The sequence below is a fragment of the Carassius carassius genome, chromosome 1 (genome assembly GCF_963082965.1).
Source record: "Carassius carassius chromosome 1, fCarCar2.1, whole genome shotgun sequence".
In the NCBI taxonomy this organism is placed as follows: domain Eukaryota; kingdom Metazoa; phylum Chordata; class Actinopteri; order Cypriniformes; family Cyprinidae; genus Carassius; species Carassius carassius.
The window spans coordinates 31,531,802-31,559,567 of record NC_081755.1 but is presented as its reverse complement, the minus strand read 5'-3'; the positions used below and the strand labels follow the sequence as shown (position 1 = coordinate 31,559,567).

The following is a 27,766-nucleotide window of genomic DNA, read 5'->3' as shown; positions in this document are numbered from 1 at the left end:
AATTGTGTGTTTTTGATTAAATAAATGCAACCTTGACTTAAAAAAAACAACTACAGAATTTTGAAAGACGGTGTTTGTAGGCTACATCTATAACAGATTCTTAAACAATGTGTATTTAAAAATAAATAAATAAGTATTGTTGTAACCTTTCTCTAACTTAAAAAAACATACAGTATTAGCTTTCTGTCTGTCTTTGACCTCCATGTTCCCCTTTCTTGCTGTCTCATTACTCTGTGTGTCTTGGATCAGGACAGGACTGTGCTTGTCTGTTTTTAGTAAAGACGTCTTCCTGTAGACAACTTGAGCAAATCTTTGACATGGAGGAATATAACACTAATATTGTCTCTGTCTGACTGTGTCAGTGGGATACCGGAAAGCAGGAATATTACTGATGGACAAATCCTAAATTTTCTCTGTCTCTCCGTCTGTCTGTCTGCCTGTCCATTCATCTATCTGTCTGTCTGTCTGTCTCTCCAGATGACATTTACTTTTTAGTTTTGACAGTAAGACTGTGAAAAATGGTATCTGAAAAATACTTATGAACTTACAGTATTAAGCTTTGCTGGGCCCTTAACTTCAGATATTGACGATGACTAACATTAACCATATATTTTGACAAACAAGTCAAAATTGCTTTGTAAAGTAAAAAATGAGCATGTTTCAGTGGTTCAGTGTGTGTTCCCACCGTTTATGCTACACACTGTGGAGCGAAACGCTAACACAGCACAGGTGCAGGCAGAGTGACATGCAGGGCTAAAAACATGCAGCGTCGTGCCACAGAAATACTAGGTGTGTGTAGAGTTACTCTGCGAGAGTTTATTATGCAGCATGAGCACAGAAGACTGTTTCAGTGCAATAAAAGTAATAAACACTCGTAAGCTTTGTCATTTACACCAAAACACACACATTCTTACACATATGTGCAAAAGCATTCACAAAGAGTGAATTTCCCTGTGATTATTTATCTTCACCTCTTCTGTGGTGATGGCACACAGTCAAACTCCTGCGGGCCTCAAACTGCGTGTGAGGTATATTTAGAAATGGTAAATTTGCTTATTAATGGGTCTGACACCAGCTATCAGGTATTATGCTGTGGTCTTTCTGCTCCAAGCTTCTGGGTGGCTTGTGGTTAGTGTCTGGGTGTCCATTTAAGTGGACAACAGAGCCCAAAGATCAGGCCTGTCTCTCTCTACACCTGTGTCAGGATTGTGTGCACATAATCTCAGTGTCACCATTTGAAGACTTCTTTGTTTGTAACTTTAACAACGTAACACTGGTCTTATCCTGATTATCTGGCATTTGAATTTGTGCACTGTCTGCAATGAAATCTTTTGAATAAATTAACCAGGTAGCTGAGTTCATGGGACACTGGTTGTGCACATGTTTGCAACACATTAGCACTGGTCCTAAACCTAGTGTGATGTGGAATGAAGCAATACTTTAGAGATAGTTCACCCAAACTTGAAAATTCATCTTTTACATACCTTCATGTCATTCCAAACCTGCATGTCTTTATTTGTTCTGTTGAAATATATTTTTGGAAAATGTGGTACCTAAACAATTTCAGTTCCTTTTGACTTTAATGCGTTAATGTGTTTTGGAGCAAATGATGGGGAAAATGGAGGTTAGTTTGGAAATATATATATTTAAAATATTTTTTTGTGTTAATGTGTTATTGAGTAAACAATGACAATTTTCACTTTTTAGATTTTTTTAAATTTGTGGTTTTCAGTTACTTATCTTATTAAAGCAATATCGTTCAGAAACGACTGAATTGGAATTGTATTCATAATATAAAAAAATTCTCTTGTTTCATCGGTCACCTTAGATTGTGTGGATTTATTTATTTATTTAGCTAAATTCATTGCATGCTGGCATTGCATTGCATTGTTGACTTAAAATTTTTGGCGAAAATAAGGTGTTTTATGAGGTGGCACAAATTAAGTTTCCTAGGTTTTTGGGACAGACTTTGTGTTGGGACTGCTGTCTACATCTATTAAAAACAGAAAAAAACAACATAAATAAACAATATTAAATGTCAGTTATTAAAGACAAGATTGTTACTGTAGAGAATTAACTCTGCTAAAGCCTTTTCCAGAGGGAAAAGCCAAGTTAATATTGTCCAAACAAGCATATTGAGTGTTTAATGAGCATATTCATCATTCGTCATACTCCTCATATAATATGAAGTCAACATAGACACCCATCAGACAGGACACTCATATAAACAAGATTGGAGATGGATGGATGGTAAAAAGTAATTAGTCTAGTTTTACACCTGTTTATGTGTGCATTCTGTCTGACGAGTGTCTGTGTTTGCATTGCTAAAGATGATAAAACAAATAGATTGTCCAAGAAAAAGGGTGAGTGAAAAGCATGAACCTGACGACTGTGGTTTACAGAGCATGTTCTGTGTTCAGTGCAAGGTGGTTCTTCATGCCTTTGAAAACAAAAATGCGGAAAAGAACGAATGCTGACAGAAAACGTCGAAATAAACTCAAAAGTCGAAATAAACGGCTGATGACGTCGTAGCTGGAGGCTTTAAATTGCTGTTCAAATATGACTTCACTGGACTGTGTTTCTGCCAGTGACTGTCTTCTTGTTGAAAACAAGCTTTTATAAGTGCTTAATGTGGAACTTTGCTTCTCCACATCCTACACTGGTTTGTATTATTCCTCTTTTATATGTACAAATCCTCACTAGCAGGACATTTACACGGTTTGTAAATAAAACAAAGTCACAAGCTACAGAAAACTACTAGACAAACCTGTCTGGAGCTCAGGTAATAACCTTAAACTTATACACAACAGAGTGGACCTGTCCTTCCTCCATTTGGCTCTTTTCATCACAAGATTGTCTGCTCTGTGTGTCACAAGCCTCAAGCCTGCCTAATTGAATCTAACTCATTAGACAAATGCCTGCTTAGGAAACAGTGTGAAACAGTATGAAAGTCAACTAAACATAAAACTACTTTCCTTTTTCTTAACAAATGGATGTTAATCTTGTCTAAATTAATTAAGTGTGTGCTTTTATTTCCTTTAATGCATTTTCTGTGATTCTTAATATTACATACATGCTCATATAATGTCCATCAGGAAAATGGGATCTTTTTGAAAATCTTTAAGAGGTAGCTTGGGTATTTTTGAGGGCTTAAAGGGGAAGCAAATGAACATCTGAGGACAAAGTTAATGAAAACAAAAAGAACACCCATAACCTATATATATATTTTTTTTTTCTGAATCATTGCAAACAGAAGCTACTGCAGTGTCTCACATGGTGTTTTTACTACTGTAAATCTTAGCACTGGATTCTCAGTGTGAGGTGTGTAAGCACTCATAGAATCTGATCTTTGTGTCAATGCTTAGCCCTTAAACAGACAGCAAAAAAAAAAAACTATGTTCACATGTTATTGTTATATGATCTAGATTACTACTAATTATCCTACCAATAAATACATGAACATATGGCATTGTTTTAGTTGAATTTATTTAATAATATTACCTGTATATTATCTCACTAAGGAAATAAAAATGTCACTACACTTTTATAAATGAAGGTTCTTTATTGGCATCTAGTGTATATAAAGTGTATAACATACAAAACAATCACCCTAAAAACAATATTACCATAATACTGAAGTCCTTTGAGGAAATTTTCACTTTGATAAAGGAGAGATGGCTTTCAGTTACCGGGACGCAATGAAAAAATACACTCATAATGCAAAAAATAAAGTTTCTGAAGGAGTGTGTTTGTGAGGATTAAATAGAAATCATTTTTGGTTCCCAAAAGAACCTTTCAGTGAACAGTTCCTAAAAGAACCATTTTGAAGCTAATTTGAAAAATCTAAATAAACTTTTTTGACTAGAAGGAGTCTTTTCTGCACTTGCAAGGTTCCATGGATATATATATTTATATATATATATATATATATATATATATATATATATATATATATATATATATATATATATATATATATACTGTAATCACTGAAGGCAATAAAGAACCTTTATTTTTAATTAAGAGTGTATGTATATCGGGAATCTGGATGAAGCCGGCTGTCTTCTTCAGGCTTGGTAGAGCATGAGAAAAGGAGGTGGTAGAATGGGACGAGGAGTGAGAGAAAGGGCAGTTGTGTTAGGGGGTGCCCAATAGAAGAGCAGAGGGCAGGGCCGGTCAGAGGAGAGACATGATAAATAAATAAAGACAGAATAAATAAAGGCCTGGCGGGTAAATTGGCCAGTGGTACTGCTTTCAGCTGGGGTTGCTTGACTCTCAATTCACCTGTGTGCATTTTCAGCTATTTGCTAATACCAAGTCTATCTGTCTGTCTGTCTGCCAGTATGCTGGTTTGTGCGATCCTGCAGACCTCACTGGTCCTGTGGCTGGTACAGAGCACCATACAAGGAGGTAAGTTAGACGTGTCTTCTGAAGGGCTTGTAGAAGAGATTTAAGGGGAGAATAGAAATGCTTGTTACCATATTGGGACACCCATGGGGCCAAATAATTGTAATTTTGACTAAATGATTTTAATCTAAAATGCAAATTATGATAAAAAAAGAATCTATGTAGTGGCACTAAGGTTGTGAGGCTAATTCCAGATATAAGGTACATATGTTTGGTTGCTGAGAAAATTGCATTTTTGTTTAAAGCAGAGCAATATGTAGGTGGAGAGACCAATCATGCAATGCTTTTGCTATCTGAATGCCGCTTTGAATTTCTAATAATGTTGACAGATTCCAGCAGTTTATTGATAAAACACTTTACAAATATTTGACTTTGTTTGTTTAATATATGCAGGGGGTTTATGAGTTGGTGAATAGCTAATAATGAATTAACATGTAATTAAAATGAATGAATTAACAGTAGAAGCAAAGTTAAACATTTATTACAAAAGATGTAATATTTTATTTGTTTACCTCCATGTCATGGCATAAGAGAATCTCATGTCCAAGAGATTTCGGATGACAAAACGTTTGGGAAATCCAGTTGAAATATATTTTGGGTAAATAAATAGAATGCATTAGTTCTCAATTCTTGTTCCTTTGAGAATTGAGATTTCAATAAAATAGAACTTCAGAATGACATATTTATATCTGCTTAGACGTTTACACCTTTTTATTTATAGGCTACATGTCAATACACAAGGTTATATTAGAAAACAGAAAAATTATAAGTTTGTAAATGTTTTTAACCATGTGTTTGCATATACTTCCAATGCACTATTAGATTAAACAGAAATATAAATTTTAGGTTTATAACTGTTAATCGTTTTCCCCATTTAATATTGCAACACTGTAAATGCAACACTGGGGTGAAGTAATCACTGAAGAGTGGTGCTTTTCTTTATCTAGTGCCAGTGAGGAAGGAAACAAATTATTTTCTACTTTTCTGCACCTTGTAGAGAAAAACAAATGCCACCTATTGATACTTGACAGACAAAACTTCAGTAGTTCAAGCCACACTGTCTTCTTCAGTCATCTTGAGGCATTATTGCGTCATTAAACGTTCAGCCAACAGCCACGAATGTTTGTACGTCAGAATAAAAGGTGTCTAGGAAATGACATAATAAAATGCACATAACGATTCCATGTTAAATGTCTGACGAGTGTGATAAATGGAGACATGGCTCAACGCGTCTGAGTTTGCCTGGATATACACTGACCGCAACTTAAACAGTCGTATTTCATGTCTGAAGATCAAAACCCAGTGCCTGAAGGTGACAGCGGTGGTCAAAATTTGTCGTCCTTCTGTCAGCCCTGAGTTTATACGGCCGAGACACAGACCATTTTGTCCTTACACTTTCTGGGCATCAGTGGAGGCCTGTCCCAAATATGCACACACAGTGGTTAGTTCAATGAAATTCACACATTAATCTATTACTACGTCAACTGACATAGTTTCCCAACAATGGAAGTTTTATAGGTTGATTTCTCAGAATTCAGACTGGAGCTAATCTCACTAACTGAGAAGTACCTAAATCTATTTGAGCACCCTCTGCTGGAGTATTATTTACGACCTTCAAGAGCCCTGCTCTTTAAAACTTATGGCATTAGTATAGTAATGTTATCAGTTAATATTATGTTGGCCATAATAACTACTTGCATAGAAGGTTTGTCAGAAAACATGGTATTTCCATGGTAAATCTCCAAAATTATGGTATTTTTATTTTTGAATGTGGTATTCAAAATATATTATTCTTTTTTTTTTAGGCTAAAAGCTTTTACACAGTTTTTTATTTCCTTGTTTTAAAGGAGTTAGGCCACAGACTGGAGCTCTGGGAAGATTGGCGAGTCGAGGTATTTGGTGCTTTTTCATTTCTGTATATATATAGTGTTTCTGTGAGATATTATAGAGGGTTAGAGGTCAGAACATTACCTCACATGATGAGTTTCTTTATCAATCCGGCCTTCTTTCTTTTCTCTGTAGGTCCTGGTGTCGGTGTAAAGTCTGGAGGTAATGTCAATGTCAATGTCACTTTTATTTGTATAGCAACATTCAAACAACACATGTTGACCATCTCAATAAAACAATACAACAATATTAGGACAAACTGATAAAAAAAAAAAAAAAAAAAATATATATATATATATATATATATATATATATATATATATATAAATAGTAATAATCATTATCATCAAATAGATGAATAAGTCATTTCAAACAAGTGTGTCTTAAGTTGTACTTTAAAAACATGTACAGAATCAGCGTCCCTAACATGTGATGGTAGTAAGCTATTCCAAAGTTTTGGAGCAACTACCCCAACTACCCCTTCTGGCTTGGCTTGGTCCTCGGAACTTTTAACAGGTTTTGAGTTGATGATCTCAAGGTTCTACCTGTCTTGTTCCCTATTAACAAATCTGATAAATAACCTGATGGATGCTGCTGAATCCAATGAACAATTTGCTTATGTGAGTGCAAAGGTTATCTTATCTTTCTTTGATTTCTGTACTGTCAGGTCCAGTGGCTGGTATCCTCGGAGCCCGTGGCTATGGGGCAGGCAAGCCAGGAAAAACAGGTGATTTAGATGAAAATATGTACAAACAATAAATAAAGATTTACAATTGACCTTTGATTTAACACATGCCAAAATACACAGAACTGACTTTGAAAAAGAGACAATGTATTTGTGATCACAATTCTCGCTATTACTTTTGCCTCAGTAAAGTCTTAATTTTATGCTTATTAACATCTAGTGAGGCAGTTGTTAATTTCAGGCATTGGGGATACAGAATATGGTCACGCAGAAAGTGCTTTTTAAGTATTAATAAACAGCCAATGTGCTTATAATAGGCATGCTAATAAGCAACTAGTTAACAGTGAGAATTGTTCCCAATGCTAAAGTGTTACTGTATTTGTTTATTTATTTACAAAAATTGAGTGTTAATCTTTTGGATTCTGTCATACCAATCATTTAATTTTTTTTCTCTTTTTTCTCACAAACAGCTGGTCGTTATCTTGGAGGTAAATTTATTCTGCATTTTATTTTGTGTACATTGCCGTTCAAAAGTTTGCGATCTGTACGATGTTTGTGAAGGAGGTCTCAGATGCTAATAAATACTTTATTTTATTGAGCAAAAAACACAGTTATCATTGTGAAATATTATTACAATTCAAAATAACTTTTCTCTCCTGCAGAATAGTTTAAAATGTCATTTATTCCTGTGATGCTAAGCTGTATTTTCAGCATCATTACTCCAGTCTTTAGTGTCACAGGATCCTTCAGAAATCATTCTTATATTCTGATTTGATGATCAAGAAACATTTCTTATTATTTTCAGTATTGGAAACACTTTTGCTGTTTAAGATTTTTGTGGAATCAGTGATACCTTTTTTGATTAATAGAAAGTTTTTTAAAAAACTGTAAAGAATATAAATCTTTTGTAACATTATAAGTATCTTTTTAGTCACTTTTGTTAATTTTACTGTGTACTTGCTGAATAAAAGTATTAGTTAAAAAAAAGGTATACTGGCCCCGAACTATTGCAAAATGCACTCAAACAGTTTGTAAATGTGTGCAATAGTCTGTGTTATTACAGTATGTGCATGTGTGTGTAGTATGTGTAATGAGCATGGTGTCTTTTAGGGATGGCATACAGACCCACTGCAATCAGAGGAGGCCTGAAACAAGGATATGGAACACTCGGAGGTTATGGAGGAGGTATGTCCTTCCTAAAACTATAATGGGCAGATATCAGTTTCTACGTCTGATGGATTTATAATTCTTGCATTCATCAACACAATCCTGCTATTTTGGTCTTAGCTGCAAACCTTGGGACTGGCCTCGGGACTGGCCTTGGGACTGCTGGGCTGGGACTCGGCACAGGGTATGGCCTAGGCAATGGGCTGGGAGCAGCTTTAGGTTATCCAGCAGGGAACCTCGGAGGAAGAGGTGAGAGCTGCTCATTTGCTTTCAGTTCAGAAGGACTCTTGCAACACTTACTCACTGTTTGATTTTGATATTTTCTAGGTTACACCAGTAACGGCTATGGAGCACAGCTAGGTGAGTGACCCAAATCAATTAACATTAAATGACACATTCCAGTTTGATGCCATCTCTTTCCGACCTGAAGGTTGTGTAGCAGATTGGATCCGATCTAACCAATCAAAATGTGACCTTGTGCTTTGATTAAAATCTTTCACACGTAGTGATATATGCTGTCCATTTGCCATGATTAGGTGTCATGTTTCTGATGAAGATGTGTGGGAGTGGGAGTGTATGTGTCTACCATGAGAGACTTCCACTAAACAGGCATTTACTTCTTCTTTCTGTAACCTTAACATCTCTCTTGTTTTGTTGCCAGGCTATGGGGCAGGAGGATACCCCGCCGCTGGACGCGGTATGTAACCTCTCCTTGTCAAAGCATTAGGAAAATGTGTGTGTTTAACTAAACTCAGGGGTCTGAAAAGGTTTTGTTGTTTACTCTGGTCGCTACAGCAGCCTCAACTGACTAACTTTATCCACTTTATTCCAGGAAACAGTTGGACCCTTTTTCCTCCATAATATTTTCTTTATTTCAGATTTCTGCAGTATTGGGTGTTTTAGTGGTAAAGTGAAAATTTGATAGACACTGCAGGAGGGCATGCACCTTGCCTACAGATAATTGTTTGCAGAATCATTTCTAGACTTTTATCCTTGTTTTATTACGTACGTGCATACATAAACGTTCAAAAGCCACTTCACTGTGACAGTGACACTAGTCACACGGTTTATTATTGTGGATGAGCTAGTGAGTTTTTAGAGAATATGCAGATGTCTTGTGCTATCAGTTTCATGTTGGTGGATGTGGATGGTTGTCTGTTTGGACATCGTATAGGTGCTGTCGTGTTGGAAATACTGGATGATTTATGCAAGTGTCATCTCTTTGTTTGTTTAATTGCAGTAATTGTTTGTGTGTGCTTTTGCATCTAATGAGCATTATTGTTTGAGCTTTTTTGTGATATGGCACAGCAGCAGTTGTGTCTGCTGGTCAAAGTGTTAGAGCCTATGTTAAATCAGTGTTGTAATATGCATGCTCTTACAAAACATGTCAAAAAACGAAAGGCTTATCTAGATTTGGTGTATCATAGCTGTGAAACTGACATTAATAATTTTGTGGTCTTCAGGATATGGTGTACCAGCTGGCACACCCACAGGGCAAGGCTCAAAACCATCAAAACTGGGTAAAGCCTCCAAATCTCTCATTTCCTTTAGGGATAGGGTAATTCCCATTCACACGTCATCAAAATTAATAGATATTCATTCATGTTTTTTTCCTTTTGTAACTGCAGAAACAGCCGAAATGAGACATACAGACAAAAAAAAAAAAAACAACTACCACACAACAAATAAAAAATATATAAACATTCTTAAATCAAGATACATTTACCTGAGAAACAAATTGACATCTAAATATATATTTAAAAAATCTAAATATATATAAAAATGTGGTGACTTAATGCTTTAAAAAAGAAAAAAATATATTTCTGCAAATAGTTATTATAGTTTTTATTGTTGTTTAAATCATAAAGTCAATTAATATTGATAAAGTTGTAAAAAAAACTGTGCTTCTCAAGTAAATATATTGATATAAGTAAGTATATTGATTTAGGAATGTTTTAGATGTGTATTTAATATTTAATATATATATAATATTCCTTGAAAGGCAATAATATTAGATTAAGATTTTTTTTATTTAAAAAATGTGTATGTATGTGTGTAGGTGTATTAATCTGTCTATTAGTATTATATGTTATATAATATATATAATATTATATTATAAAATTTGTCATCGTTTTGTTCTCTCAGCCCTTTTTGCTTGTTAAGCGTAATATAGGCTGTTTGAGCTTGTTGGATTTTTGTTGATGTTTGAGTCAGTTTGGGATTCTTTGCTGGTTTAGGAAGGTTTAGAGGTTTAGAGCACAAAAAGACCCCAAGCTAGTCTATAATCTTTATTATCAGTTTCAGGTCTGAGGTTCAATTCAGTTGTCCAGCCAGCAGGGGGCTTTTTTTTCTCTCTCGTGCAAAAAGATTAGAGGAAAAGTTGAGGAACATGTAGATGTTTGAGTCAGTAGATTTTACAGGTCTAAATCATATTTTTCATTCATGCATTGGTTGCTCATCAACAAAAGCAGTATAGGTCCGTAAATCCAGATTGTTCCACCCACTGAATAAAATTGTGTTTAGATAAGGACCATCTAGTACTTTTTGAAAGGGTACTGTCCCAGTTACAGCTTTGTAGCTTTTTTCCCAGATAATGTAGGAAGCACGATTGTGCAGTTCCATTGAGTAGCCACTTTTTTGGTCATGTGGTGGTTTTGCACCTACTTCAGATGTTGTGTGCCTGCTTCTGTGAGCATCTATTGTGTAATTCTGTCATTTTGCTGTGACACAATAGAGGTAGCTTGTTGTGCATTAGATATTTGTTGTGAACTTTATCTCTCACACCATGAATCACTATCCTGTGCACCTTTGCATAGATGTTTGAGAAGTTAGAATGCATGCTGACTCAGTACTCGACCAGGGTCAAGTTAACACCCTAATAAGTGTCATTCACAATTATGTTGCTTAATATCTTTCTCACCCTTGAAATCTTTGGCTCCAGCTGATGTGTCTGTATCCACAGGTGTTGGGCCTAGAGCTGGCCAGCCCGTGTCACAGAGAGAGAGGGGCAATGGTAAACCTCAGCACCTCCACGTGTGGCTTTCATGCTTTTTAAAGCTTTTTTAGTCTGGCTTTTTAGTTACAATATTTTAGCAATTTACACTGCATGATGAGTGGCACATTGCTTCCTTTTATCTCACTATACAATACATGCCTATCCTGAAATGTGTTGATTTTTTGTCTTATGCTCTTGTAACAGTAGCAGCTGCTATGTTGATAGTGTCTTGGTGAATGTTAACTGGTGTTATGGTGTTTAGGTTACAGTCGCGGAGGGGTCCCTAATGGACAGGGTGCTATAGCCAATGGTAAAACTCATCCCAGATGTATGTGGGACTTCATATTTGAAAGATTCATTGTTGTATAATATGATTGACATAGCTGTAGTATATAGTCGAGTGTTTATCCGCTTGTTAAGCCGTGACATGAGAAAAACTGTTTCTGTGTCCAAGTCTCTGCTCGTTTCAGTTGAGAATCTCGACACTGTTTATTCATAAGACACATGTAAGATAAACTTTTAAAAACTCATACACTACAGTACCTTGGACACTAATATTTAAGGATTTATAAACAGTGGCCATCTGAGATTTAAGTTCATTTTATATATATTTTTTATATATTTTTTTCTGGCATCTGCCAGAGTGTTTGGACATTGGAAACAGTGACATGAGACGTCAGACAGATAGTTAGTATACAGTTGTGTACAGTGTCCTCTTATGGCTTAGGCAAGTCAAAATTGTGGGTTTTAAGTAATGGGACTAATATAGTAACTGTAGCTGCGCTCAATAGGTTTCCCCTCAGGACCAGGAGTGACCAATGGAATGAGAGCTCAAATTAAGGGTAAACACATTCCAACAGCTGAATTAAAGCTAATCAGAACACACCAGACTGTAAAAAAAAAATGTAATTCTATTTCAAATTCTTATCTTTGTTGTCTTACACTACCGTTCAGAAGTTTGGGGTTGTTAGGATATTTAAGTCCCTCCCTTATGCTAACCACAGCTTTATTCATTTGTTCCAAAATGCAATAAAACATAAATATTGTGGAATACTACTACAATTTCATATTTTAATATGAATTTTATGATGTTATTTATTCCTGTGAAGCATCGTTACTCCAGTCTTCAGTGTCACATCAGAAATCATTCTAATATGCTGATTTGCTGCTCAAATAACATTTCTCATTATTATCAATGTGGAAAACAGTTCATATTTTTGTGTTGAAACCATCACATGTTATTTTAGCTTATAATACCTTTATCATCCCCGGACTTTTGTAATGTAGTATAGATGTCTATTAATCAAAACTGTTGGTACAAGATTGTGTGCATTGTGTAGATAACCACTGTTATGATCTGTAGGCTATGGTCCAGCAGCAGATATGAATAATGGACGAGGAATTATTAACAATGGTAAAGTTTTTATTGCCTTTATAGCATACAAATGATCTGTTCCTATCTGCAAGTAATCAGTGGAACATTTCTGTGATTAATATGTTTATATTCGTTGGAAGTAAAGGGAGAGTGAGTGGAAGGAAATGCATGCAAAAAGATTGTTTTTAAAGAATAAGCATATAGGTGATGTTGGATTCTCTGTATTGAGATAAACCACTGTTGTAATACAATACAGGACCAGTTTTGCCTAATGGACAGGGCACCGAACCATCCAATATGGGTAAACGTCTTCCTATTAAAATGTCACCGGTTTATGGCTGAATGCATGTCACGAGGTGCTGTTTTCTCCAGTCTAAAATCAACACAGTATTCCAGCTGTCATCCAATGAATTGTATATATGGCATTTGACATGTTAGTGTGTTAATGATTGTAGACTGGAAAATGCACCCCTCATCATGAACTCATTGCAGCTGCAGGTCTATGAATAAGTGCTTTTCTGTACCACAGCTGTTCAGAAAGGTTTCTGTGTGTGTGTGTGTGTGTGTGTGTGTGTGTGTGTGTGTGTGTGTGCGTGCTGGACTAATGCCTCATCTATTTCTTGGGGCTGTTCTCTTTTCTTTTTATATGCTTCACCTGAGCCTTTATCTTTATATCTGCCTTTGTGCTGATGTGTGCCCAATGCATGCTAACTTCTCTCCCACAGGCCACACATATGGACCAGTCACACACACTGTGAATTCGCCTTGCATGATTACTCTGACCCACAGGCCCCTGAACGATCACATTATTCTGTGATGGCCATGATTTTTGTTACTAGTGGCTAAATGTTCATAGTTGATATTTTGTTGGCAGGATACGGCCTTGGTGCTGGTTATCTTGGAGCTGGTTTAACTGACGGTTATGGAGCAGGTATCTAGAAATTGTGAACTTTTGTTTTTCTCTCTAACAAGCTCTATAATAATCATATTTTGCTAAAGCTACCAATATTTTTTTTGTTGTTTTTTGCTGATACAGGTCTAGGGGCAGGTGGATACCCACAGGGAGTTCGAGCAGGAAAGCAGATTGGTAAATAATATCTATTTTGTTCATTATATAGAGGAGACGGGGCGAGTTGTCACAAGGGCTGCATATCAGCAACTGTGAAGTTTTTTTTTTTTTTTTTTTTTTTTTTTGAGTTTAAAGTCTAATTAAATAAAGGTGTGTTTTCTAAAGCAGTTCGTAAACTTTTTTTGTGCAAAAGATTTATAAAAAATATTCAAAACTTTCAAAAACACTAAAATATGTTTAGAGTCCCCAAACTTTTAAATGAAAACCTGATTATTGACAAATAATCCTAAATTTTTATGAATTATTATTATTTTTTCCACTTTTCTATGGCTGTTGATATAGATCTGCCCTGAAAAATAGTTACTGGAGTAAAAACTATGACAACTACTTTAGATGTTTAAATATTGTCCTTTGTTTCTTCTAATGATTTTTCTATTCTTGTCTCTGTTAGTACCCTAGTAAAACCTTTCATAATATCATAACGTTGTTGTTATGCATTGCATGATGCATTAAGCACGATTGTGGTCAGATCAGAGGCCTGCTGCTTCAGCACAAAGCCAAGAGCTGCTCTAGAACCAAAGTGCTCCTCTAAGACCTCTGCATCTGAGTTCTTGCCCAAACATTGGCGTGCCAGTTTGTGCAAGAAACACCCAAAATTTCACACTCTATGTTATGCTCTTTTTTTTTTCCGAATCACCTTGGTTACACAGAGGTTGACTTTGACTGTGAAACACAGTGGTGCTTCCTGTGTTACTTTTACACCCTGTGCAGTGTTGAGTTTAATAATATTTTCTCAGCAGGCTACAACAATGGATACGGCAGTGAGGTTTATGGCACAGCAGACGGTTATGGAGCAGGTGAGTCTGGACTGGATAGGTACGATGGAGCATGTCCTAATGTCACACTAACATATAAGCATAATTATAATTGAGAGACAATTATAATTATGTTAAAGGACCGGCTTATCCATCAGTGTTAGCTGATAATGTTGGCCTGAACAGTATAGCTGGTAAGGTTATGGGTGTAATCAACAGCATTGCATTCACACTAAAGAGATTCAAAACACCTGTCAGCACTTCATCCAGTGTTTAATGCACTCTGTCCTGTGATTATACACAAGATTATTTTACTCAAGATTGTAGAACATAGCCTCCTCCAGCCTAATCTGGTTGAAGTGTCTGAACTGCAATAGCTTGACCACTGAGCAATCAGCTGTTGCCGGTGCAATTGCTTTTATACTAATACTAAGATAATCTGAGCAAGACTGTAATATGCTCCTAGGATACCACTAATGGAAATGGTAAACCGAGTGTTTTGCATACATTAACTAGAAGCAGCATCATCTGCATGAAATCACAGAGGTCAATGTCTGCTTGTGTAGGTCTTGGACTGGTAGTGAACCCCGGCCTGGGTGCTGATGCCAAGTCTAGAAAATATGGTAAGAAAAGTCATCTGAAGATGACAGTTAAATAGAAACACACTGAATACACAACCGTTCAAACAGGGCTTGGGTTGTTTTGATCAATTTAATGCATTCATTTCTTAAAAATCTTACTGACAGATTACTGCATTTTCCTACTTCACCTGCCATTGACAAATGTGGCAAAACTCTTTCCAGCTCAGTTGATCATGGTTGAGTCATGCTTATGTCTCTTTTTCTTTGTCTAGATATGTCTTAGTGGCTGTGGTTGCTTGTTCCTATAATACCTCTGGTTTAATTTGTCTAAAGGGGCTGGTGGAGTTCTTGGAGCTGGATCCTTGCCTTATGGTGGCCAGCCTGTGGTCTCAGCTGGACTTGACCCTCAAGGCAAGGCTGGTAGTTATGGTGGAGCTACATACAGAGGAATACCAACCCTTGGGGCAGACACTTCTTTGGGTACGTGCAATGCACATTTTTGTTATTCAAATGCAGCATGCAAATCTCAGTTTACCGGCTATCCTGATGCTTTGCCTGAGGATTTGACTTGAACACAAATGTCCCCTGTTCAGAAAAAGAATGATGATATAAACAAGAGAGTAAAGAGTATTAATAAACCAAACATGCTAACAGAGATCCGATAACTGTTATAAGAAAGACAGTAAAGATGGTGTGTCTCCTATCAGGTGGTACAGGTGGAGCAATGGAGCCATTAGCAGGTAATATTGTGAAGTTTTTGGGAAATATATTTCAAGTCCTTTTATTGATTACAAAATGTTACTGCCGCAGGCGGAGCTGTAGGCCAGATTCCTTACAACGCACCAGTCATTGCAGCTGGGCTTGATGGTAAGTTGATAACAAAAAGAGAAAAAAAGAAAACATCATAGACTGTCTGATTGTGACACAGGTGTAAATGTGTTTACCTGCAGCTGATGCTGGTTATCCTTTTGGTGCTGAGCAAGTCAGCCTGGGTGCTGATGCTACAAAGACAGCCGCCAAATATGGTGAGAATATAAGCAGTTTTCTTTTATTCATATACATCTAATACATATCTATTAAATACACTTCCATAAAAAGTTTGGGGTTGATTGCAATTTTTTTTTCCTTGAAAGAAAGTGAATACTTTTATTCAACAAGGATACATTAAATGGACCAAAAGTGATTGTAAGGACATTTATAATGTTATAAAATATTTCGGAAACACTTTCTATGAAGCACCTATTTATGTGTTCCTGTAGCTCAAGTGGTAGAGCATTGCGCAAGGTTGGGGGTTCGATTCACCGGGATCACATGATAGGTAAAAATTGATAGCCTGAATGCACTGTAAGTCGCTTTGGATAATAGCGTCTGCTAAATGCATAAATTAAACTTTTTTTTTAATTTAATTTAAATTTAAAACATCATAAGGCTATTTTTAAGGCATTATAATGAATGCATAATGCATTACAAAAAAACCTTCTAATATGTTCCAACTCATCACCAATCATAACAACAACTATAACACGTCATAATACTTACTTATTTGTGGTTATATGTTTAAGAGTATGATTATTTATTACACTCAATGAACATCATATTAAATCTACTTCATTTACAGTATAATGGACTGTATCATATCCTGACATTGTTTATTTCAGATCTGACCCATTTCTTACTAACGCTTGTGCGTGGTTAGATGTGGAGTGTTATTTGTGTGTTTCCTGTGGAGCTGATGTTAATTAACTGATGTGAGCTTAATACTCCAACTGAAGAAATGCTGTTTTATATGGTTACATTTTATCTTGATTGTCCTCTTAATCAATTGACTATAAGCAACTTTGCAACTACATGCCAAATAACTCTCATCAGAGTATTAGTAAGCTCAAGAATATGCTCAATAAGTTAACGTACTTGCAAAGTCACAGACAGTCAGTTTGTCTGTTGTTTGACCATCAAAATAAAGTGTTAGCATATATTTACAGTAGCAGGCATACTAATACTCTAATGACTGCTAGGTGATATGTAGTTGCAGAGTTACTTATCAACACTTGTCTTAAGGGTACCATCAAAATAATCAAACTGATATTACAATACAAATAGTTCAAAGCAAATGTGTCATATTACACATTCATCTGATCTGATCTTATGGCTGTTCGAGAGAACATTTTATTATTATTATTATTATTATTATTATTATTATTACTTATAAGTGGTCTCTGACCCCTTTAAGTAAAGTAGCATCAGAAAAATGGCAAGATATGAGACTTATAATACATTATAACTATGAGAAGAACAATCCATTGTAAAAGTGGATGAAACTTGTTCATTGTGTTATAAATCATACTCTTGAAAGCTATAGCCACAAATAAGTAAATATTATAATATATTAAAACTGTTCTTATTAATATTCATGAGATGATACAGCATATAATAAGGTTTTTTATATTGCATTATGCATTCATTATAATGCCTTAAGATTACCCTCATAATGTATTATAAATACGGGCTTCATAGAAATTGATACCAAGATTTCTATTCTATTTCTCTTTCAAATAAATACTGCTCCTTTAAACTTCCCATTTATCAAAGTGTCCTGAAAAAAAATGCATCACAGTTTCCACAATAGTATTAAAAAGCAAAACTGTTTTCAACATTCATAGTAATAAGAAAGCAACTTGAGTGTCAAATCAGCATATTCGAATGATTTCTGAAAGATCATGTGACACTGAAGACTGTAACTGAAAATTCAGCTTTGCAACCACAGGAATAAATTGCGTTTTAAAACAGCTGTTTTAAATTGCAATATTATTTCACAATATTGAAGTTTTGTTGCTGTATTTTTCAGTCTGGGTGAGCATAAGAGACTTCTCTCAAAACCATGACCCCAAACTTTTGAACAGTAGTGTATGCATTTAAATCATTAAATCATCTTTAATATTGACTGATAACTGATGCATGCCAAATGACCACCAGTCTGTGTTCTCATCTTCATCCTTTCTCCACTAACATGCTAAAACCTAACAGACATCACTGACTAAATACATAAATGCTGTTGACTAATAACCATTGTGGGGACTGATCACAGGCACTGGATATGCAGCTGCACTAAGTACTGGTGGTCAGGGTTCCTATGCTGGTGAGTAAATCAATGATATGAGATGTCTAACCTAATGACATCTGTTAAGGTCTAACGTGTGGTTAGTTTCACTATATTATTGTTATTATTTTTTAACAGGACAGAAGGATGGAAGCAAGCTTAGTGGCATTTATGGGAATGGCTACAAAGGTAGATGATATATTAGAAGATCTGTATTCTTAACGTATTGCGTATTTTGTCTTTTACCTTTCTCATCCATCACTTCTCATCTTCCTTTTTCTGTCTAGGCTGATTTCCAAGGCCATGCTGTTAAACTCGTCAGTGTTTTCTTAGCCCTTTTATGCCTAGTGTTCCTCACCGTTGTGCAGTTTCGTGACATGTTTTGTCTGCCATATTGTTTTAGTGTTGGTGTTGGTGCCCATTTGCGCGTGCATGTTTGTTTTGTGTGTACGTGTGGTTTTGATGTTCATTGTTATGTTGCTTGATGTGTCCCCAGTCTGTTTATTTGTCTTGTCCAGTGGAGTGTTTTATGTCCCTTGTGTGTCTCTTTATAACTAAAACATGCTAAGCACTTCATTGACTGTTATTTTAATTCTTATGAAACACTAAATATTCCACCTCCTAATCTGACTCCTGAGTGTTTGTTTGACAACTATGATCAATGAGGATTTCAACAGACTGCCTAGTCCTGCTTAAGGGCACAGTGATAGCAACTATGCATCAGAACGAGCTAAAAAAGTGGTTTTGAATTCTGTATTGAGGTCATGTTATGTTATGAAATTACACAATGTTTTAAAGTGAACACTAAGAAAATGACATAATAGTCAAAATGTTGTGAGCTCTCACATGGGGTAAACATACTGCTCTGTTCTCATCCATCTACAGGAAAACCACATAACAAGCATCCTGTGTCAGACTCATGAGGTGACATTTAAGAGGAAACAAGTCAAAGCCATTGTTAAAGGGATAGTTAACCCAAAAGTAAAGATTCTGTCATCATTTACTCATTTACCTTGTGTCATTTCAAACCTGAAAAAGACCTCAAAATGTCTCAAAGTGGTGTCTAGTGTTGTTTTGGACCCCATTTATTATGCCATTTTTTAACTATCCAGTCGGTCAGAAAAAGAAAAATGACTCCAACTCCAACCAGACAATTTATAGTCTTTCATGACATGGAACATTACATTTTAAGTTATGGATTACTTTTACACACAATAAAAAACTGTCATAGTGACATTATGCTACTTGCAATAAACACAAATCATTTTCAGCAATACAAAGTGTAGACTGAAAGAGCATAACACAGTACAATGCATATGATGTGTTTTTGAAACATTGCCAGTGCAAGCATAGAAATCCTCCAATAAAAACAGCAGATAATAAATATATCTGTATGTATTGCGCATTGTCTCTGAAGTTGAGAAATATGAAAATAAGAATTATATTAAATATTTCTTTTTAATAGTGATTAATACAAGCAAGGTTCAAGTTATATTTTGCATAGTCGCACAATCAGATCCAAAGCCAAAACTGACTACAGAATAGCTTTAGCACTGTAATTTGTCTTTTGAAATACATAAAGTCTGTCCAGAAGTACTCCCTTGCTCATCAGTATTTCTGCCGGCACAGGTCGTGCATTTCGGGATGTGTATACCTTCTCCAGTTGAAAGTTCATGGGGGAACCGACATACTTTGCACAGTAGGGGCCAGACAAACTTGGAGCGCATGTCACTTCTGTTTTGTAGAACAGCAGACCGTGATTTAAAGTACAGAAATTGTCATTCTGACCTGCTTTTATGGGTACTTCACAGGTTCCCAGCCAATCATCGTCCCATTTACTATCTTCATCCCACACCTCCAGTTTTATCTTTTCATTATCTGCCAGGACAACATCACCCAAATCAAAGGTCCTCCCCCAGTAGGGTGAGTTGTTATTCGTGATCATATCAGTGCGTCCAATCGGAATGTTATTTTTGTCGAACAATTTAACATACCCATCGGTCGCTGTGGTCGTGTCACCCCACAGGCCTTGGGCCCTCACGATTGTGACCTTTACCCGAGAAAGTCCACGCTTAGATGGGCAGCAGTCTGGTGTGATCCCGGGATTGTTGCGACAAGTGCAGGCACACGGGTTGTTTGGGTTGGTTTTGACGCCGTCTTTGCAAGAGTCAGTGCAGTTCCTCCAGAGGGACTTTTCCAGGATGTAGTCATGGATGGCTTGGCGCAAGTGTTTGCGCACTGGATCTTTTTGGGAGATCAGCTCATGCAGGGACTCCAGAGAGTAGGTAATCACATCTGGGTTTTGTGGTAGGGAGTCGAGCCATTCTTTGTAAGCTGATGGGTCTTTTCCTCCTGAGAAAAGCAGCTCAGGGTCTGAAGTGTGACCTCCGGTCACCTCGGTCAGCCTTTGAATTAAAAACAAGTTGATTAGGGATACATTAATATTAAAAGCCTTTTTGAAGTGAACATGAAATTATTTTCATCAAGTCAGTTTCCTTCTCAGTGTTTTTGTCATGTTTTCCAGTACAAATATCTAAATATTATAACATGAAGATACATTTACTTTTAGTTAGTTCAGTTTATTTATGTATAAAGCACCATTAAAACAACAGAGCACTAACCAAAGTGCTATCTAAGAATAAAAATAATTCCTCAAAAAGAAAACAACAACATCAAAACACAGATAAAACACCAAAACAGTACAAACATTTAATTTAATTAAGGTTTTTTTTTTTTTTTTTTTTTTTTTAAATATGACTGCCAATGGGGTAAGGATGAATTCTTACCCCATTGATATTTGTTCTTGTTTTAAGAAAACATTTTTAATTTTTAATTTGCTTCAGGAGTAAATGTCTGCTGACAATATGGCTGATAGCAGATAAATGACTGAGATAAAAAAAAAAATCTATACTGTATGTCTGAATGAATAAAATACAAAATATTACAAATAAATAGACAAATTAAAATTATTCATGCTAAATGAATTTTAGGCACCACAATATTATCATTTACAGTATTTGAGAAGGGATATCAAATCGTAGATCTGCTAAAGATTACAGTTAACTATTTAGAGTTATTTATTAATTTACTTTAAGTGAGCATTAGATTATGGCAGAGCTAATCTAAATGTAAAAAATAGGGGATTAAAAATAGGAGTACAGTAAATATATGACAAGCTACAAATTACAATACACGTCATGATTTAAACCCACCTGTCATTAAAGCGGCTGGAGAAGCTGCTTTTGCTCTCTGTTTTGTCCTTGTCTTCATTACAGTGCTTACTTTCTGCTTTCATATCTACTTTGCCAAGGATGCTGGCACTTGCCTCCACGTCCAAACATGTCTTCACTTCATCTGCACTTAAGCCCTGCAGAGCGGTCTCACACTGTCTGATGCTGGTCACAGAGTGTACGCTTCCTCCAAGAGTTACCTGGCAAAACACAAAACTCCTGATTAATGGTTTGACTCGCAGTGTATTGTGTTGTTGAAGCATTTTGGGCCTTTGTAATCCATGCATGTGGAGTACATTGTAAACTAGAATTACCTTAGTGAGGTAATGGGTACCATAGGTGTTGATGAACTTGTAAAAACGATTTTTGAAATCAAGATTGTATGTCTTGGGAAGCTCCTTCACAGAGCGCTTGAACTCGGGATGGAGGACAGGCTTGTTGGAGACCCTGTAGCTGTAGGTAGACATGGAAATGTTAGAGGCGATGGGAGAAGGTTATGACTCTTCTGTTTCTTTTACCATGAATAAAAAGTATTCAGTATTCAAGAAAGGCATGAGGCAATGGGAGCTGGTTTTTCACACCTGTAAAATGAACAAGAGATACTTTGACTGGCAAAACTGTACTTGTCTCTTTTGGTCTTCTCCATTGAGTACTCTGCAAGCTTCGAGTTAGTTCCTGCCAAAATTAATGAGCCTGAATTTTCCTTAACATTTATACCCAAACTAGCCGCCCAGTTGTTCTCAATGGAGGACATGCTGGAGCTGACAAGTTCCTCACTGGACTGGTACAGGGAACTTGATACTTGAATGCTGCACTTTTTGTTGGATCTCCAGTCTACCACAGATGTGGGAAGCTTTTGATTTGCTCCTTCCATGTAGGGGTTCCTGCAAAGAGTGCATGATTTATCCTTTCGCCTCCAGACCTCCGTGTTGATGACAAAGGCTCCCTTGCGCTGCATCTTGGTCACATCGTATCCTTCTCCGGCCAGGTTGGACCCGGGGGCGAAGGTTGCTTCTGCACATTCATTCGGTTTACCTTTAGTGCATGACTGCACGATGGGCAGAAAGAGGTAAAAGACAAGTCCGGCCCGCATTCCTGTAAAATGGATTGAGATGTGTTTGGATGCTCTTCTTTCCTATGAAAAAAACATGACAGTTATGTATGTGCGAGTGTTTATATTTTATTGATCTGTTTTTGTATTTTTATGCAAACTTGGAAATGACAGTCAATTGAATTGCACAGTCAGTGGTGAGTAAAATAAATAGTGTATCTTGGCTACAGGGATCATAAGGAATAATTAAAAAGAACAAATTTAAGTTACATTTAAAACCTATTTAATCCCGCTGGTCACATTAGTGACCATAAAAAAGGTTTTCATTTATAAACCTCTGAAAACCTTATTGACTGATGTTTTAGTGCACTTCCTGCAAATATAGAATCAAATATGTGCAGTTTCTTGAGAAGATGATGACTCCATCAAGGCTCAAAAATGATAGGCTAGTAAATTATGTTAACAAAGATATGGTACAGATTTTTGGTGCACATTATCTTTAAGGTGTCAAGTATTAATATTTGAATTCACATATATTCAGTTTTGTTGAGTGTGGTCATAGCTTGAGTAAACAATCTTGATGGTCACAATAGTGGGATGACAGTGAACTTAGGTTGGCAATACATAGAAATCCAATTGCAATTGTTAGTGAAAACTGCACTAAAATGTTGCAATGACAAAATATTGCACTGAATTAAAGTTCAAATGTTACAAATAAGCTACTATGTTGATGTTGTAATACTGGTAGCACAAAATAACATAAACATTGATGATGTGTTACAAACAAAGTAACAATTTTGAAAAAAGTTTCAATATTCCTATATTTTATGCAATATAGTAACCCTAGAACGTGATCAAACTGTTTAAAATAGTTGGACTGAGATAGGTAATGATTTTTATGACTGCAGAAATATGTTAATTCAGTACACACATTGTCCCACGGTAACAATTGTGACCGACCATAAAACACAATTTTTCACACATACTTAAAAAAATGTTGCCCTACTTTTAAACTCCAGTCTCCAAAATGTAACTAATTCTGAAATATTAACAGGACTGCCGTAACAGGATGTATGCCTTGTGTGGAGAACATGATAGAAAAAGCTTTTTTATATAGTACTTAGGATCATGACAATGTAGTTTTATGCTTACAGGGATAATGTGGAATATTATTAAAAATGAACCAATTGTAGTTGCTTATTTCTTTTGCATTACATCACAGGCAAACTTAAGCAGCAAGAAACAAATCACTATTTTCGTTAAAAGGTGATGTAAAACTCTCTTCTTACCTTGAACTACTCTGTATTTTCCAGCAGTCATTGATGACTGAAGTGTGAGAGGGGGCTATATGTAGGAAACAAACGCTAGCTTGTGGGTGGGCTTTACCGTTACATGCTACCAATAAAAAATACACTCATCCATCCGTTGTGGGCTGAGTGAGGGTACGCTTTTCAGTTTAGAGGAATTGAATGTGGTCTCAAATAGCCACTTCAGTGCTGAGTATGTTCTAAGTTGAAATGTGGTCTAGACGACAAGTCAAGGGAACATGTGAGCCTTCATTTTCATGTTGACCTGTGCATTGTTAAAACATGCAGATGTAGAACCAGAACGTGGGACTAAACGTGTCAAATCAGAACTAAATGTTTGACTAAATGTGCCTCAGTGCTGCTGTTAGTCACATAGTTCCTCTCGTGGTGTTAAACCTCCTACACACTTTTGACAGTTCGCCATCCTAACAACGAAAAATGACAAGAATGACTTAGAAAAATCTCTTCAACTTTTTTCATGATTGTTTTATTAACCACAAAAATTTGCATGCAAGAAAGTGCAAAGCATAAAGCATACTGAGGGAATATAGCAAACACCCACAGGTCGTATCAAAGATCTGAATAGCATTAAGAAAATTTAAAAAAGCTCATTAAGCACCAATAATAAGATGTTAAAAGGATAGTTATCTGTCACGTTAATGCAAAACACAAACACTTAATTTATTGTGCTTTGATAATAAGCTTTCACAAAGTCTGGGTTTTGCTTTTATGATCACTCGTTTGACTAAACCGCATACCGCGCTCATCTAAAAGCACTCCCATTTTCAGCAGCTCATCTTTGGGGATGGGACGGGCGTGTCGTGACACGTATACCTTCTCTAGATGGGAGGCCATCGGAGAGCTCACATACTCTGTGCATGAGGAGCCAGCTAAACTAGGAGCACAAGTTATAGACGTTTTGTAGTACAGCAAACCATGGTTAAGTCGACAGAAGTCGCTTTTGACTCCGGCTTGTAGTTGTATGTTGCACGCCCCCAGCAGGTCATCGTCCCACTTGCTGTCCCTATCCCACACTTCTAGTCTCAGCCCCCCAAAATGAGAGAGAACAAAACTGTCAAGACCAAACTTCCAGTTCCAGGTTGGTGAGTTTTGGTTCCAAATCACTGGTGTTTCCCCTAGGAAGACCTTATGATTTCTCAGGACCTTGACATACCCATCGGTCTGTGAGAAGTAATCTCCCCATAGACCTGTCGCCTTCATCACGGTTACACTAATCTGAGCCAGTCCACGCTGTGCAGGGCAGCAGTTTGCTTTTACTCCACGGATGTTATGACAGCTGCACTCACAGGGCTCTTTGGGGTTAGTTGGGATACCGGCCTTGCAAGGAGTAGAGCAGTTCTTCATAAGGGCCCTCTGCAGTATGTAGTCACGAATGGCTCGGCGTAACTGCATATATTTTGGATTCTTGACTGGCAGCAACATATGGAGGGGCTTCAGTTTAAAGGAAATCACGTCTGGTTTTTCTGGCACTGTGGCGAGCCACTGATTGAAAGCACCAGGATCATTTCTGTCTGAGAAGAGAAGCGCTGTGTCTTGAGCGTGGCCACCTGTGATTTCAGTTAACCTTGTGGAAAAAAAGAAAAGAAAAGAAAGCTTGAACCCTTCCCCCAGTAATAATGATGATGATGATGATTACATACACTTTTATCATTATATTATATTATATTATATTATATTATATTATATTATATTATATTATATTATATTATATTATATTATATTATATTATATTATATTATATTATATTATATTATATTATATTATATTATATTAATGTACTACCTTTCAAGGAAAATATTAAACTGTGAATCCCATTTTATTTTCACTGATTAAATTTCAAATTTCAACAAAAAAAATCTTATTATTACCATAAGTATAATTTTAATTACGTGACATAATAAAAAAGCAATACAAAAATAAACCATAAATAAAAATGTATTTATTATATTATAGATATTATACATTTAAAAATATACGTTTAAAAATATCAAATAAAAAATTATAAAAATAACTATTATAAATTGTAATATATATATATATATATATATACACACACACACACACACACACACACATACTCAAATAAAGCTAATATTTATGTAACTAATATTTATATCAGACTATATTGTTTAGCCATTTTTAACTAATAATTTAGCTGATAATCCAGTTAAATCACATTCTGCCAAGTCAAAGAACAAACCTGTCAGAAAAATTGTTAGCAAAACTGTGTTTGCTCAGTTTTTCGTCTTTGCTCTGTTTACAGTGACGGTATGCAGTGTCAGCGCTGGTCCTCCCCATTACACTTGCAGATGCCTCGACGCCCAGACATGTTTTGACCTCGTCAATACTGAGGTCCTGTAGAGTAGCAATGCAGTTCCTGACACTGGTCACAGATTGCACTGCTCCACCGAGTTTCACCTAACAGATTACAAGCAACAGTGACACATTTGCGCTAGACTGAGAGAATTAGCACACATTGATATTTACATATTTTGGCTTACCTGGACAATGTAATGTGTGCCAAACTTTTCGACAAGTGACAAGTAGCTTTCTTTTGTTTGGTTGTCATACGTCTCTGGAAGACTTGTGAATTCATTGCTTAGCTCGTGATGAAGAGAAGCGCGGCTGCTAATGCTGTATCTGAAGACAACAGTTAATAGTGATGCACATTAAAACCCTTATACAATCATATGCATCACAGCAATTAACTCATATTTTAAGTCTTACATGTAGTATTCGCAGGATGTAGACTGTTTGATGAAGCTGAACTTGTCCTTTTTGGTCTTTGCCATTGAATACTCAGCGAGTTTGGAGTTCGTTCCAGCCATCATCAGCGATATCTTACTAACCATGTTGCCTATTCCCAGGCCGACTTTCCAGTTGTTCTCTATGGAGGAGGTGCTGGAACTGACCAGGGACTCGCTGGACTCATAAACGGAGCTGGATAATGACCTTTTGCATTTTTGGGTGGCCCTCCAGTAAATCACAGACACTGGGAGCTTCTGCTTTTTTTTCTGCATGAATGGGTTTTTGCACAGGTTACACGTGTTATTCGTGAGCTCCCACTTACTCATGTCGATGACAAAAGTCCCCAGGTGCTGCATCTTAGTTATGTCAAAGCCCTCTCCAGCCAAGTCAGATCCTGGCACGAAATCCGCATCTTGGCACTCTGCTTCTTTACCCAGAAAGCATGACGGGCTGGTTGGAAGAGGAAAGTACAGAAGAATCCCAGCCCACAGGATAGCTAGAGGAATCATTGTGAGTTTGGGTGTTATCCTGCCATGATATACATAAATCAGAAATAAGGTTGAAAAAAAAATCTTCCGATTATAAGAGCACAATATTAATACTGTTAACTGTGCAAATGTCAATATATGAAGTTTTTTGCTCGTATATTGGTTCTAATTAAAGTCTTTGTGCAGGATTTGACCGGTGTATCCTAGACCCTTCCTTATGTATAAAATAAGTTTTAATGTTTTTATAATTAACCATTCTATATAGGGATGCTAGATTTTTAGCAGTTTACCTTTTATATTGTTCCCATGCAAAATCACTAGAATAATTTTAATGCTGTTAGTGCTTCAGCATCATCCTTTATTTTTTTTTTTTACAGAATTTAAAATAGTTTAAAACTAGGTTGAAGATATTTTTATATTGGTATTATTATCAGTTAATAAACTCACAATTAAGTGAGTGAGTTTAGGCACTTTTTCACTTACCTGCAAGGTCTTTTTAATCGTTATCTGAGAGCGCCCAACACAGACTGAGATCTACTAGTTCTGTGCTCATATTTATGCACTTCATGTGTCCCAACTGCAATGGACAGGTACAAGAACATTCACACTTAGATGGTCACTGACTCATCATGTGTGAAAAAAACGAGTCAAAGGGATAGAATGTATGAAAAGGTGTTGCTTGACATCATGGGATGTGGTTTAAATTCAGCAAAACAGATGTAAAAAAAAAAGATTTTTTAGGTGCCTATACCAGAATTTGCAAAAAAATTGATAAGTAGTGAATCTCCAACACAGAGACATTCACATAATTATATGCAAAATTTAACGACCTGAAAAGCAAGC

General features: G+C 36.2%; 3 protein-coding genes across 3 annotated transcripts; 1 reads left to right on the top strand and 2 right to left on the bottom strand.

The window, feature by feature from the left end:
• The first annotated feature begins 4,257 nt into the window (after positions 1–4,257).
• Positions 4,258–18,703, top strand: LOC132128647 (uncharacterized). Its single transcript, XM_059540414.1, has 26 exons — positions 4,258–4,410; positions 6,255–6,299; positions 6,430–6,456; positions 6,962–7,021; positions 7,450–7,467; positions 8,090–8,164; positions 8,267–8,395; positions 8,474–8,506; positions 8,808–8,843; positions 9,610–9,666; positions 11,109–11,159; positions 11,404–11,451; positions 11,933–11,983; positions 12,505–12,555; positions 12,773–12,817; positions 13,391–13,447; positions 13,553–13,603; positions 14,386–14,442; positions 14,967–15,023; positions 15,315–15,461; positions 15,689–15,721; positions 15,792–15,848; positions 15,932–16,006; positions 18,067–18,117; positions 18,217–18,267; positions 18,366–18,703. Exons 1-26 carry the CDS (start codon positions 4,344–4,346, stop codon positions 18,368–18,370), a joined length of 1,434 nt encoding a protein of 477 aa, XP_059396397.1. The 5' UTR covers positions 4,258–4,343; the 3' UTR covers positions 18,371–18,703.
• A 516-nt stretch (positions 18,704–19,219) lies between these two features.
• prf1.1 (perforin 1.1) lies at positions 19,220–23,729 on the bottom strand. The gene is made up of 5 exons (XM_059556069.1): positions 23,649–23,729; positions 21,890–22,443; positions 21,623–21,761; positions 21,291–21,508; positions 19,220–20,483 (listed from the first exon to the last, which is right to left on the bottom strand). The coding sequence occupies exons 2-5, from the start codon at positions 22,399–22,401 to the stop codon at positions 19,613–19,615; spliced, it is 1,740 nt and encodes a 579-aa protein (XP_059412052.1). The 5' UTR covers positions 22,402–22,443; positions 23,649–23,729; the 3' UTR covers positions 19,220–19,612.
• A 305-nt stretch (positions 23,730–24,034) lies between these two features.
• prf1.9 (perforin 1.9) lies at positions 24,035–27,627 on the bottom strand. The gene is made up of 5 exons (XM_059527097.1): positions 27,407–27,627; positions 26,415–26,963; positions 26,189–26,327; positions 25,888–26,105; positions 24,035–25,251 (listed from the first exon to the last, which is right to left on the bottom strand). The coding sequence occupies exons 2-5, from the start codon at positions 26,942–26,944 to the stop codon at positions 24,372–24,374; spliced, it is 1,767 nt and encodes a 588-aa protein (XP_059383080.1). The 5' UTR covers positions 26,945–26,963; positions 27,407–27,627; the 3' UTR covers positions 24,035–24,371.
• Positions 27,628–27,766: the final 139 nt, after the last annotated feature.